The sequence below is a fragment of the Mustelus asterias genome, chromosome 26, assembly GCF_964213995.1.
Source record: "Mustelus asterias chromosome 26, sMusAst1.hap1.1, whole genome shotgun sequence".
In the NCBI taxonomy this organism is placed as follows: Eukaryota; Metazoa; Chordata; class Chondrichthyes; order Carcharhiniformes; family Triakidae; genus Mustelus; species Mustelus asterias.
The window spans coordinates 34,953,400-34,967,743 of NC_135826.1; the positions used below are offsets into that span (position 1 = coordinate 34,953,400).

A 14,344-nucleotide genomic window follows, 5' to 3' on the forward strand; every position below is an offset into this window, starting at 1 on the left:
TGTGCTTTTGTAGTGAAGTGGAATAGCCTGACGGGGAAGTAATTATATCAATAATGTGAGCAATCTGAAAGGTTTCTAAGCAGCTGTTGAGAGTGTGTGTGTGTGTATGTGCATGTGGGTGGGTGTGACTTGCGCACAGAAGCAAAGCATCTAATGAGAAGCGGGTCATTGTATTCCAGTGAGGGTTTGAGAAAATCAGCAGTGGCTGTCCTTCACCAATGAGCTAGTACCATGTAATCTGAGGATGTTGCCATATAAGGGCTGTGGTTACATGGGGTGATGGGGTACCTGCAGACAGTTGTATCCAATCAGGAGGCAGGAAATGTTACATCACTGAATGCTGATGACTCGGGGGGAGGGGGGAAGTTGCTTGAACAATGCAGGCTATAATTCTGTTTCAATAAGGAAGAAAATCCAGTCATGTTCATGACCCAGCCTTGAAAGCAGATTACAAGAAGCTGCAGGCTCTGGTGTCAAATTTTAAACCCTCTCATTACTATGCCAAGGATAGAATGTAAGGAATGCTTGGTTTTGCTTGCAAGGGAAAGTAAAAATCTGTAATGCTTGCATCTATATTAAAGAAATGAAATACAGAAATGGGGTTTTTTTAAATGAGAAAGCAAAAGCATGGGAGCTATGGTTTTACTATTAATTGCCTGGTGTCTAATGAGGTATTGCTGTCGATGTTGCAGCAGTTTTTTTTTGTAAGACTTGTCTGGGAAATATAGAAAAGGGATTAATTAATTCAGACACATAACTGTGTTTGAACGAAATGGCCCCATGTTTGCAGCGATTTGAGGTCTAATCTTTGCAGTAGCTTTGATATCTTTGCGATTGAAGATGATGCAGCTTTTGACAGAATTATTGTCGGTTATCCAGTAACTATCATTTGGCTGGAGTACGTGTTTTTGTGGTAACCGAACAAATTTTAATTTTTTTTTTTCCATTGTATTTTGATTTAATATCTGTTCATGGCCAAATGTGATGAAGCTTTTCAAATGTTGTTAGTACTTTGGAATTTTTTAAAATATACTGTTAAATATTGAGGTGTGTGTGTGTCAACTGCAAATACTTGTTATTTTGTGCTAACTGGTCGAAAATTTAATTTCTTGGATTTCACTTGGATCAAAAGTGCTGCGTCATTCTGAAAACATAGCTGATCATTTTCTACTTTAATGCTAATAAAACTAAAGGCTTGGAAATCTGTGAATAATTGCATGTTTTGCTGTACTATTTAAAATGATGCTGCAGTCAGCAGCTGTTTGCTTTGCAAATTACTATGTTTTATCAATTGCAGGCGTGCTCACAGATGGCAACTGATAAGCTATTTCATAAGAAGCATTCATTTCCCCTTCAAATGTTCTATGAATGCTATTTTCTTTTTTGTCGGAGAGGACAAAATGTGATCCCAATTACTCTCTGGTCAGAGAAAACTGTTCAGCCGAGTAATGATTTGGGCCGATCAGAAACCCAGGGATTTTAATTTTGGTGTAACAACGAGGTTGCTTGTGGATGGTCCTGGGTATAGGCCAGGGAATGGAGATGCAGAACTGCCCTGGGTATAGGTCAGGGAGTGGAGATGCAGAACTGCCCTGGGTATAGGTCAGGGAGTGGAGATGCAGAACTGCCCTGGGTATAGGTCAGGGAGTGGAGATGCAGAACTGACCAAGGGGAATGTAGTAGAATAACTAGGAAGGGATCGGTACACAGAGGGAGGTAAGTAGGGAGCTTCCTGCTATCTGGCACTCGGCGTTGGCTAAGTCGGGGGCTTAGGGCTCCATTTAGCTGGCTCACAGCTTAGGGTTGAAATTCCACGATTCTTTTGTTTTTAATTGGAAATTATGTATTAGTATTGGATGGGATGCAGAGCCACAGAATACCATCACTGCTAGCTCTTTTACCCAACTGTTTAAATTGTACCTGAGTGACCCAGGCTGACAAGTATTTTCAATGTTCACTTATTTTCCTGTAGTAAAAGCTTTTAACTGGCACTGGGTTTAGATCAGTAATTGACATTGAGGATTGGAGATGAAAGGGGGGTGGTTGAGGGTGCTGCGTTTTGACACTTCGCACTGCCATGTCAATAGTTTTTTGCTTATATTTTATAGGCATTCCTCATGGTTCTTTTTTATTTTCTGTGTAATAGTGTGTGGAGTTTATGGTGGTGCTTTGAGCATCGCCATGAGCAGATGAGGGCAGTAAGGCAGTCTGTATAAACAAAATGGAAACCTTTCAGTTATGTTTTATAATGTGCCAGTCATCTTTCTGAAGCTGTTACAGGGACATCATTTGACTTATTACTGCAATGTTCCTTCAGTTCTTGTCGAATGATAAAAATCCAAGCATTGATGGAGGCCATTCAGCCCAATATCAGTGCTAGTTCTTCTCCTGAAACCAGCTATTCAAATTCCATTTCTCTGCTTGTTCCTCATATCCATTATCTTGCAAAATCCCCATTTTAAATGCTGTTACAGTCTAAGCCTCAATGAGTGCCTGTGCTGAAACATTCCATGTTCTTATAACCCTCTTTTAAAAAAATAATTAATCTTCAATTTTTGCCTTTTTATTACCGATTTTCCAGCTATTGGAAACAATATGGTTCTTCATGCATTCAAAACCTTTTGTAATTTTGACAGCCTCTGTTAGGTCTTTCCTCTCCAGGGAAAACAAACTTTTTGATAAATCTGTAATTTATTTGCAGTGGGGGAGAGAAGAGTCGATTTGTCTGAATCATCCGCCTTTCCATGTTATTTCGGCAAACTGGCCCATAATATAATTCTGACTTGTGATCAATGACCAATTCGACCAATGACCAATGCGATCAATAAACAATTCGGTTGCTGTGAGGAAAAATAAGAGTATTTGTTTAGCCTTGGCTTGGTAGAGAACCCTATAACTTGGTAACAAGACTGGGGTGGGGTGCAGAATGCCATGGGGATATTTCTCCTCGTCTGTCAGTGGTTCCATTGCCTTCTTAGAGGAGCGATGGCACAACATTGGGTGAGTGAGGATGGTCAGTTTTTTTTCTCCCTCATCCCATGTATTTTCCAACACCGCTTCTGCCAGACACTGGTGTGGTGATGGTGTGATCTGAGGCAGCACTTTGCAGCTTTAGTAACACCGGTCATTTAGTAATGCCCCCTTGCTGATGTTCCAGTGAAGGTTTTGACTGGCCATTTTTCTGGGAGGCAGTGTGAGACTGCTGATAGACTTCTGCCGCAGCAAGCAGTCACTTTCTTGGCATGCCCCCTGAATGAAATCCGATGGGGAGACTGCAGCAATGATCCTAATGGACGCAACACTGGAAATGTTGTGGAACTTGTGACCAACGACAATAGACAAGGCAGACACAAGGGTGCCCTGCCGTGCATGTTGGTAGAGAATTGTGCTGGCAGGAAAACCATTCTTCAGGAATTTGGAAAAAGTAGTCACGATTGAGCCTGAGGCCTTGCTTGACACAAATATTTGTGGTTATCTTCAAAAGGATTGATAGGAGTTGCCCACATGTAATCAGATGGGTACTGTTGATTTGTTCAGTTATGCAAGTAAACTGCCAGTTAAAAATAGCCCGTTTAAAATTTAGTTACACGTTTTCATAACTGCTTTGACAAGGTTCCAATTGGGAGGAAAAGTGTGGATACTCGTGAACAGAACAACTATTTAGAAGTAGGCTGGATCAATGTTGCTGATTTTTTTGTAATCTGGATTAATATTGCTCGTTTTTGCAATGTGGATCAATAATATTGCTGATTTTTATTTTTCAACCTGGATTCATTTCAGAAAAAGGGGTTTATGATTCACCCAGCCCAGTGCTATTCCGGGGGAACCTTTAATTTTAAATGTTTCATCAGGAGCTCGGAGTCTCTTGCGACTTTCAGCGGGTGGTGCTTGAACTATAGTAACCTTTTTTTTCTTGGCCTGAAGATGTATCTGAGCATGTTTCCCAAAGTGCTTCGCAAAGTGGGCTGGACTGAGCGAATGAAAAGTCAGAGGCGCGGAGTGGAGACAGGGCGGAGAGGAAAAGGATTTTAATGTGCGAGTGTTCTCTGGTGGATTGAGGGGAGGGTGAGTTTCTATTTGGGTGGATTGAGAGCGTTTTTATTTTAGTGGATTGAGAGGGGTGAGTTATTATTTGTGTGGATTGAGATGTGTGTTATTTGGGTGGTTTGAGAGGGGTGAGTTTTTATTTGGGTGGATTGAGAGGGGTGAGTTTTTATTTGGGTGGATTGAGAGGGGTGAGAGTTATGTTGGTGGGATTGAGATGTGTGTTATTTGGGTGGATTGAGAAGGGTGAGTTTTTATTTGGGGGGATTGAGAGGGGTGAGTTTTTATTTGGGTGGATTGAGAGGGGTGAGTTTTTATTTGGGTGGATTGAGAGGGGTGAGAGTTATGTTGGTGGGATTGAGATGTGTATTATTTGGGTGGATTGAGAAGGGTGAGTTTTTATTTGGGGGGATTGAGAGGGGTGAGAGTTATGTTGGTGGGATTGAGATGTGTGTTATTTGGGTGGATTGAGAAGGGTGAGTTTTTATTTGGGGGGATTGAGAGGGGTGAGAGTTATGTTGGTGGGATTGAGATGTGTGTTATTTGGGTGGATTCCGGGGGGTGGGTGGGAGTTATTTTGTTGGATGGAGAGGGGTTGAGTTTTGGATTGATGTGTGAGAAATACCTGAAGGCCTAGGTAACCAGTCCAATTTATATTTTTTTTAAAAAGGAAGCTGTGAGCAGAAACTGGGTGCAATGAAACTTTCAGAGAGAGATGTGAAAGAGAGCAAATGTTGAAATGAATGTGCTGGGACTCCAGGGTGTAAAACACGCAGGACTAGAGGAGAAGGGGATTACTGTAACTGTAACAGTTTCTGTAACAATTTTCTTTCCCTCCCTTTTTTTTTACCCCCTGACTGTACGAGATAAATCTCACTTCCTGAAGCGCTGTTGTTTCAGCCGCTGCAGCTCCTCTGACTCACCCTTGCCTGTTCCTGACATCCGAGTGAACTAACGTGGCATTTCTGACCCTCTCTCTCTCTCCAGCAGCAGCCCTGTGCGAGATGTCGCTGAGTGTGATGGAGCCGCCGGCAGCCAGAGATTCTCAGCAGCCGGGCAGCGCAGTGCTGAGCGACATGTCCCTTTCCGATACTGCCGAGTTCGCCCAAAGGTACGGCTCACTAATTATTTCCTGTTGCAAAACAAAAAAAAAATACCCCGCCCTCTCACTCTGCAAATCTCTCACTGCATGGAAATCTGACCTCAGTTGCAGATTGTGCCTTCCTGCGTTTTCTTTTTTTAATTTAGAAAGTCTACTAAATGCACCCTCTATGAATATCCCCATTGCACTATTTTCAGCAATCTCTCAGATGTCAGACTGAAATTATTTTGGATCTTGCAATGTGTGCAAGGACTTAATCCTGGCAGAAGTCGAACCCAGCAAGAAGTTTAACAACACCAGGTTAAAGTCCAACAGGTTTATTTGGTAGCAAAAGCCACAAGCTTTCGGAGCCTTAAGCCCCTTCTTCAGGTGAGCCCACAATGATATTTCCACAGCTACACAGGTTTTATTTTTCTTTGTTAATGTAGCCAGGTAAGAGGATTGTGGTTAGAAAGTGCAGTATCTTGTGTGCTGGCTGTAGCCTTTTGTAGGATCTGAAGGACGCTTAATTATCCAAACAGAATGTTCAAGCAACCATAGGTACAGGTAAGTGACTCATCAATGTTGTTAACACTGCATCAGTGACATCTGAAGTATTGCTGTCGGCTGTGACACCTCCAAAGAACAACACCGACGAGCTATCATGGGCATATTTTCGCTCACAATAGGATTTTCTGCCTCGGGATCAGGTCACTTAGTTGGGCCTCATTTTTTATCAGGTTTAGCCTTGGGTGACTATCTTGTCTGTGTGGAGTTTGCACATTCTCCCCGTGTCTGCGCGGGTTTCCTCCGGGTGCTCCAGTTTCCTCCCACACTCCAAAGATGTGTAGGTTTGGTGGATTGGCTGTGCTAAATTGACCCTTAGTGTCCCAAAGTTTTTAAAGTTTATTTCTTAGTGTCACAAGTAGGCTTACATGTGGCACAGTGGTTACCACTGCTGCCTCACAGCACCAGGGACCCAGGTTTGATTCCTGGCTTGGGTGACTGTGTGGAGTTTGCTTCCTCTGGGTACTCTGGGTTTCCTTCCACACTCCAAAGATGTGCAGGTTAGGTGGATTGGCCATGCTAAATTGTCCCTTAATGTCAGGGGGACTAGCTAGGGTAAATGCATGGGGTTATGGGGATAGGGACTGGGTGGGATTCTGGTCAGTGCAGACTTGATGGGCCAAATGGCCTCCTTCTGCACTGTAGGATTCTATGATTAACAGTGCAATGAAGTTACTGTGAAAATCCCCTGATCGCCATGATCTGTTGCCTGTTCGGGTACACTGAGGGAGAATTTAGCATGGCCAATGCACCTAACCAGCACGTCTTTCGGACTGTGGGAGGAAACTGGAGCACCCGGAGGAAACCCACGCAGACACGGGGAGAACGTGCAGACTCCACATGGACAGTGGCCGAAGCTAGGATTTGAACCCGGGTCCCTTTGGAGGTTAGATGGATTAGCCATGGTAAATGTGCGGGGTTATGGGGATGGGGCAGGGGCGAGAGCCTGGGTAAGATGCTCTGTCAGAGAGTTGGTGCAGACTCTGTGGGCTGAATGGCCTCTTCTGCACTGTTGGGATTCTTATCTAATTAGATGAATGCTGTGGCTATCGAAATTGAATTGGTAATAAACTGCCAAAATAGCTGACCAACTAGAGGAACATCCATACATGTTTGTTAGCCAGGAGCTCGGATAACCAGTGGAATCCGCCTTTGCCTGGCCACATCTCTACACTTTCCACCTACCTTGGAGAGACGAAGGATGAGAGGAGACCTAATAGAGGTGTATAAGATGTTGAGAGGCATAGACTGGATGGACTCTGAGGCTTTTTCCCAGGGTGGAAATGTCTGCTACGAGAGGACACAGGTTTAAGGTGCTGGGGGGTAGGTACAGGGGAGATGTTAGGGGTAAGATTTTCACACAGAGGGTGGTGGGCGAGTGGAATCGGCTGCCGTCAGTGGTGGTGGAGGCGAACTCAATAGGGTCTTTTTAAGAGTCTCCTGGATGAGTACATGGAGCGTAATAGGATGGAGGGTTATAGGTAGGTCTAGAAGGTAGGGATGTGTTCGGCACAACTTGTGGGCTGAAGGGCCTGTTTGTGCTGTAGTTTTTCTATGTTTCTATCTGGATCCAGGCACATGGATCCATGAATTGGTAGAAAAAAATAATGAAACGGGTAATGGAAGGCCACCCTTTATATTTCGAGGAGTAAAATATGAGGGGATGGAGGTAGTTTCTTTGCTGTACAAAGCCTTAGGAAGGATATTTGGCCCTGGAGGGGTAGATACCGGGACTCCAAAGGTTAATGTATAAGGAGAAATAGCACAAACTAGCATTGCGTTCCCTTGAATTTTGAAGATTTTTAAGATATTCAGTGGAGTGCATGCTACAGATAGAGAGGAACTGTCTCTACCGGTTATGGCTCGGGCCACAATCAAAAATTAGAGCCACTCCTGGGACTGAAATTCAGGAACGCTTCTTCACACACACACACTAAGAGAGGGTTTGAAATCTCTTCCACACAGGGCAGTTAGAATCATAGAATCTAAAGTGCAGAAGGAGGCCATTCGGCCCACCGAGCCTGCACCGACAACAATCCCACCCAGGGCCTATTCCCATAACCCCACATATTTACCCTCCTAGTTCCCCTGACAAGGGGCAATTTAGCATGGTCAATCAACCTAACCCGCACATCTTTGGACTGTGGGAGGAAACCCACGCAGATACAGGGAGAACGTGCAAACTCCACACAGACAGTGACCCGAGGCTGGAATCGAACCCGGGTTCCTGGGGCTGTGAGGCAGCAGTTGGTGCTGGATCAATTGTAAATTTTAAGACTTGAGACTGCTCACTTCTTTGGCTAACAAAAATCTTAACAGATATGGGACCAGGACAGGTCTGTGGAGTTGGGTCACAGATCAGCTGTGATCTCAGTGAAGGGCACCTTCTTTTTACTCTGTCACATTAACTGCCAAACCTGTTTTGCTGAAATGGGTTGAGATAAGTTGATGAGCTTGATGTGTCTCTCCCGTGAGTTACTGTGGAGGACGATACTGTCAATGCGTGCCTGACTGCAATCACCAGTGTCCCTTACAATGGAATCTGCTACTCACCCAGCATGACTGATGCTGTCTTCATCCTGAGAGGCATGTCTGGAATCCTGTACATAATCTAGAAAAATATTGAGTGCATCTGTATAATTAGTGACACCTGCCAGCAGTCTTTTGTTAGATTGAGTGTAGCTTTTACAGAGTCGTTTCTGGGGTGGTGTTTGGGAGGGGAGTGGGGTGGTGTTTGGGAGGGGAGTGGGGTGGTGTTTGGGAGGGGAGGGGGGTGGGGTGGGAGGGGAGGGGGGTGGGGTGGGGTGGGAGGGGAGGGGGGTGGGGTGGAAGGGGAGTGGGGTGGGGTGGGGTGGGGTGGGAGGGGAGTGGGGTGGGGTGGGAGGGGGGTGGGGTGGGAGGGGAGTGGGAGGGGGGTGGGGTGGGAGGGGAGTGGGGTGGGGTGGGGTGGGGTGGGAGGGGAGTGGGGTGGGGGTGGGGTGGGGTGGTGGTGGTGGAAGATCCCTTACCAAACCATTTAACTGTTGGTCATTTACACTCAACCATTTGGTATTGTCCTTCTTGGAGCCACTTGCACCTGCTGTGCCCACAGAATGTGGCACAGCTGTGGTACCAGGTGCAGCATCTCCCTCAGTTACGCGTTCTGGCATATTTTGGGAGGTGTGGTGTGATTGGTAGGCTAGATTTTGAATCTCTGGCTTCCCTAAAAGAGGAATTCAAAGATGTAGCATTAATTTCCTGGCTACTCTCTGTGTGGGATTGAACCGTGCTGATGGTGATCTTGTTCACGGAAGAGTTGATCTTTGGCTCCGACAAGAGATCAGTAACTTTGCGATGCCCTTCTTCCCTGGGAAGCAATAGTGGATTTCTACTAGGTTTTCAGGGATGATGTAGGGTTTTAACACACTCGCATGGTAGGCTCACTAATTAATCAGTTAGCTATCTGCAGTATGCAACCTATGCTGCTGTGTCATTCCAGCAGTCAGTATAGAACCACCCAGTGATCCACTTCTTAACTGGCACCAGAACTAACCGACTGACCTGATTATTCTGTCGCCAGGCCGTGCAGTCACACTATCTTTTCTGTTATCCTATTTACATTAAGCTAACCTAGTTAAGAGTTTGTTCTCCGATTGGATGATAAGCCATTCGGTTCCTGCCCTTGGTCTGTGTTCTTTCCTCACCCTGCCTCTCTGATTAACATGTACTGACCGTACAGTGTCCCTAAAGCAGATTATTGAGGCCCTTCCCTTTTTTAAGTGGACCAAAAAAATCAGATCTCTTGATGGTCTGCTATTAGCACCAGTCCTAACCTTGATCATCACCATTTACATTCCCTTTTGTCTTTCTGTCTATGCCATCCCTACCCTTACAGTATAAATCTTGTCTTATTGTCCTTGTCTTCAGCTCTGACAAAGGGTCATCCTCATTCGAAGCATTAGCTCTATTCTCTCTCTCCACAGATACTGTCAGACCTGCTGAGATTTTCCAGCATTTTCTGGGGTTTTATTTCAGATTCCAGTATCTGCAATATTTTGCCTTTTTTAAAAAAAAATGATGGTAATGTTTTATGCTTGGATTCCGCTCAACATATGAGCACGGTATGATGAGTTAGTGTGTCATTAATCTCTCGAGCAGCTTGTTTATCTGGGGACGGTACAGGGTGGATGAAAAGTTTTATTTGACACTGCTGAAATAATTTAGAGAATTCATAGGTAATTCTCAGCCTGTTCTAATTTTTGGGGCAGAAATCGAGTAGCACAATTGGTGGAAGAGCTATCAGAATTTGAGACTTGACTAGGATGCACTAGTTTAAAGTTTATTAGTGTCACAAGTAGGCTTGCATTAACACTGCAATGTAGTTACTATGAAAATCCCCCAGTCGCCACGCTCCAGTGCCAGTTTGGGTACACTGAGGGAGTGTTTAGCATGGCCAATGCACCTTAGCCAGCACATCTTTCAGACTGGGAGGAAAGCGGAGAACTCGGAGGAAACTCACCAGACACTGAGAGAAAGTGCAGACTCCGCACAGACAGTGACCCAAGCTGGGAATCGAACCCGGGTCCCTGGTGCTGTGGGGCAGCAGTGCTAACCACTGTGCCGCTGTTTTTTTTTGAAAAGCAAAATACTACGGATGCTGGAAATCGACACAAAAACAGAAGATACTGGTCACTAACCTGAAATCTTACCTCTGTCTTCTCTCTCCACAATTGCTGCCTGTCCTGCCAAGTGTTACCACCACTTTTGGGTTTTGATTACACCAGTCTTCAGCCACATTTGTCCTAACCTTGGTTGAAAGTGAGGACGGAGTGTAGAGATATGCTCACCTTGGCTAAAATGTAGCTTTACAAAATGGTGGGTTTAGGCCAAGATGACATTGGTTCTAAGTGTCAATATTTATGACTCAGGTTCTGATGATTTAACTCATTTCATTCTGAAACTTGAATTTAGAACAAAAGTAAAAGGAAAAGGGCGGCACGGTAGCAGAGTGGTTAGCACTGCTGCTTCACAGCTCCAGGGTCCCGGGTTCGATTCCCGGCTCGGGTCACTGTCTGTGTGGAGTTTGCACATTCTCCTCGTGTCTGCGTGGGTTTCCTCCGGGTGCTCCGGTTTCCTCCCACAGTCCAAAGATGTGCGGGTTAGGTTGATTGGCCAGGTTAAAAAAATTGCCCCTTAGAGTCCTGGGATGCGTAGGTTAGAGGGATTAGCGGGTAAAATATGTGGGGTGGGATTGTGGTCGGTGCAGACTCGATGGGCCGAATGGCCTCCTGCACTGTAGGGTTTCTATGATTTCTATGAAAGCTGATGCTGGGATCTTAAAGCTGATTGCCGCGTTTCCCTTTGCTGTTGGACGGAAACTTAAAAAACTCCATTTGGTCTTTTGCCACATTTTCTTTTACTCTTCACTTTTCCCTTGAGGCTGTTTCACGTTGAGGGACTTTTGTTGAAGTGGAGGGTGAGGTTGGAAAAAGTCTTTCTCCACGGGATTTCCCCATGAGCATTTATTTGTGTGTCGGCTGTGTCTCAGTTGATGGCTCTCTCGCCGCTGAATCAGAACGTTCCACCCTAGCATAAAAAATCAAGGCTGACACTTCAGTGTGGTCGGGAGGGGGCCGCTGCACTGTTGGCACTGGGGGGGGGTTGCGCTGCACTCTTTGTGGTAATCTGTTTTACCGTTTGATCCCATCACAATTCTATTTGGTTGGCTCTGCTACCCTCCATTCATATCTGAGACCAATGACACAGCGAAACGTCAAAAATAGGCACAGGAATAGGCCATTCGGCCCTTCGAGTCTGCATCGCCATTCAATATGATCATGGCTGATCCTGCACTTTCAGTATCCCACTCCCGCTTTCTCTCCATATCCCTTTGATCCCTTTAGCTGCAAGGGCCACGTCCAGCTCCCTCTTGAACATAGAAATTATAGAAACCCTACAGTGCAGAAGGGGGCCATTCGGCCCATCGAGTTTGCACCGACCACAATCCCACCCAGGCTCTACCCCCACATATTTACCCGCTAATCCCTCTAACCTACACATCCCAGGACTCTAAGGGGCAATTTTTAACCTGGCCAATCAACCTAACCCGCACATCTTTGGACTGTGGGAGGAAACCGGAGCACCCGGAAGAAACCCACGCAGACACGAGGAGAATGTGCAAACTCCACACAGACAGTGACCCGAGCCGGGAATCGAACCCGGGACCCTGGAGCTGTGAAGCAGCAGTGCTAACCACTGTGCTACCGTGCCGCCCATATCTACATATCTAATGAACTGGCCCCAATACCTTTCTGTGGTAGAGAATTCCACAGGTTCACAACTCTGAGTGAAGAAGTTCTTCCTCATCTCAATCCTGAATGGCTTACCCCTTATTTTTAGACTGTGACCCCTACTTCTGGACTTCCCCAACATCGGGAACATTCTTCCTGCATTGTAGCCTATCCAGTCCATCACAAGAAACCCACCTCCCTTGACATCCTTAGAGTCTAGAAAATCTATCTACTTCCTCCTTAACTATATCCAGTGACTTGACCTCCAGGTGTACTGTGATAGAGGATTCCACAGGTTCACCATCCTGAGTGAAGAAGTTTCTCCTCCTCTCAGTCTGAAAAGGCCTACCCTGTATCCTGAGATTATGTGACCCATTGTTCTAGACCCTGCAGCCGGTTTGTCCAGCACCGTCAGAATTTTATATGTTTCAATGAGCTCTCCTTTTCTAAAATCCAGTGAATACAGGGCCAAATGACCCAATCTCTCCCCATGCAATAATCCTGCCATCCCAGGAATCAGTCCGGTGAACTTCTGGCTCCCTCAGGCTTGGCGAGCACCCTCAGTGCCTCTGGTCTGGATAATGATCAGAAAACCTTTCACCAGACATTGTTATATCTTGGGTAGATCTTGTGCGTTCACAGGATTCTTCACGACCCTTCTGAGAATTGCATACAAACACTTGGAGCGGGAGTAAGCCACTCAGTCTCTTGGGCCTGCTTCGCCATTCAATAAGATCATGGCTGATTTGACTGAAACCTCATCACTTAACCCCGATAACCTTTCAGCCCCTGGCTTAGTGAGAATCTATCTAGCTCTGCTTTTCAAAATATTCAAAGATTCTGCTTTCGGCGCCTTTTTGAAGAAGAGTTCCAAAGATTCATGACCCTTTTGAGAAAAATTTCCTCCTCATTTTTGTATTAAATGGGTGACCCCTTATTTTAAACATCGATTTTCCCCCCCCTCGTTCTAGATTCTCCCACAAGAGGAAATCGGCAGAGTTAACACCAAAGCTCATTTAAGATTTGATTGCAAAATAATTAATGGACAAGTGAATAAATAGGGTTTTTTTAACATTCATGCATTCGTGGGACATGGGTGTCACTGGCTGGCCAGCATTTATTGCCCATCCTTATTTGGCCACTTCAGAGGGTGGTTGAGAGTCAACCACATTGCTGTGGCTCTGGAGTCACTTGTAGGCCAGACCAGGTAAGGACGGCAGATTTCCTTCCCTAAAGGACGTTAGTGAACCAGATGGGTTTTTCCGACATTCGACAATGGTTTCATGGTCATCAGTAGATTCTTAATTCCACTTTTTTTTTGTTGAATTCAAATTCCAACATCTGCCGTGGTGGGATTCGAATCCGGGTCTCCAGAACATTAGCTGAGTTACTGGATTAATAGTCTAGCGATAATACCATTAGGCCATCGCCTCCCCACATGCTACCTCACATCATTTTACAGTAAATATTAAACTATGCTGACTCCTAAAGACTAAACTAATATCCCTAGCTCGTAATCTAAACTAATAATTTTATAATTGACTTTTACGCATATAGTTTTTCGTTGAAAGTGGAGACAGGTTATCTCCATCTTGAATAGTTCGAGCTAGTTAAGTACCTCCAAACAGTTGTCAGGACTCATAGATCTGAATAGTTGTCAAAAGCATCTGCCAGTATGAACAAATCCGACTGTTGTTTCTGTTTTAATTGCATTGCTTGCTTCCTTCAAGCCAGCTGCCTCCAGACACCGGGGGACAAAAGGTCCTTCCTTTCTCTCTTTCCAACATCACTTGTCTCGCCCCCAAACTTGGGTGCTGTCTGCAGACCATAAAAATCACACTTTCCGCTCTCAGAAGCTGAAATAACTGTTGCAATATTTTAGTTGTGAGTCATAGATTTTATTCAGGATTTTTTGGCTGGACATTAGGGCAGTCGTAAAACTGCTTGAGTACACATATTCAAGCAGACAGTTCAAAGAGTTTGGAGTACTGTGTTCACTTGTGTGCACCGTATCTCGGGTACCATGTGTTGCAGTTGTAGGGGCCACTGTGTATATCCACCAGAATAATTGAAAGGGTTAAATCATGAAGATAGGTCGCATAGTCAAGCTTGTGTTACTCTGAGATTTTGTTTTCATAGAATTCATACAATACAGAAGACCTGGGAGGGATTGTGGTGGGTGAAGGCTCGATGGGCCGAATGGCCTCCTGTAGGGATTGTATGGAAGTATGCTAGGGATATTCGGCCCATCGAGCCTGCACCAACAACAATCCCACCCAGGCCCTATCCCCGTAACCCCACTTATTTACCCTGCTGCTCCCCTGTCACTAAGGGACAATTTATTGATTTAGCATAGCCAATCAACCTAACCCACACACCTTTG

The 14,344-nt window shown here is 45.2% G+C and overlaps 1 protein-coding gene across 8 annotated transcripts in view; it reads left to right on the plus strand.

The window, feature by feature from the left end:
* The first annotated feature begins 410 nt into the window (after positions 1-410).
* acsbg2 (acyl-CoA synthetase bubblegum family member 2) overlaps positions 411-14,344 on the plus strand; it is a 58,361-nt gene continuing 44,427 nt past the window's right edge. The window contains exons 1-3 of one of the 8 annotated variants that reach the window (XM_078198416.1): positions 411-514; positions 3,925-4,065; positions 5,032-5,155. In XM_078198416.1, coding sequence (XP_078054542.1) covers positions 5,049-5,155 — 107 coding nt within the window. In that variant the 5' untranslated portion in view covers positions 411-514; positions 3,925-4,065; positions 5,032-5,048. Of the gene's footprint in view, positions 515-3,476; positions 3,519-3,924; positions 4,121-4,575; positions 4,592-4,668; positions 4,682-5,031; positions 5,156-14,344 lie in introns of those variants that run through there. The other 7 variants (XM_078198414.1, XM_078198413.1, XM_078198415.1 and 4 more) reach the window with 7 other exon arrangements.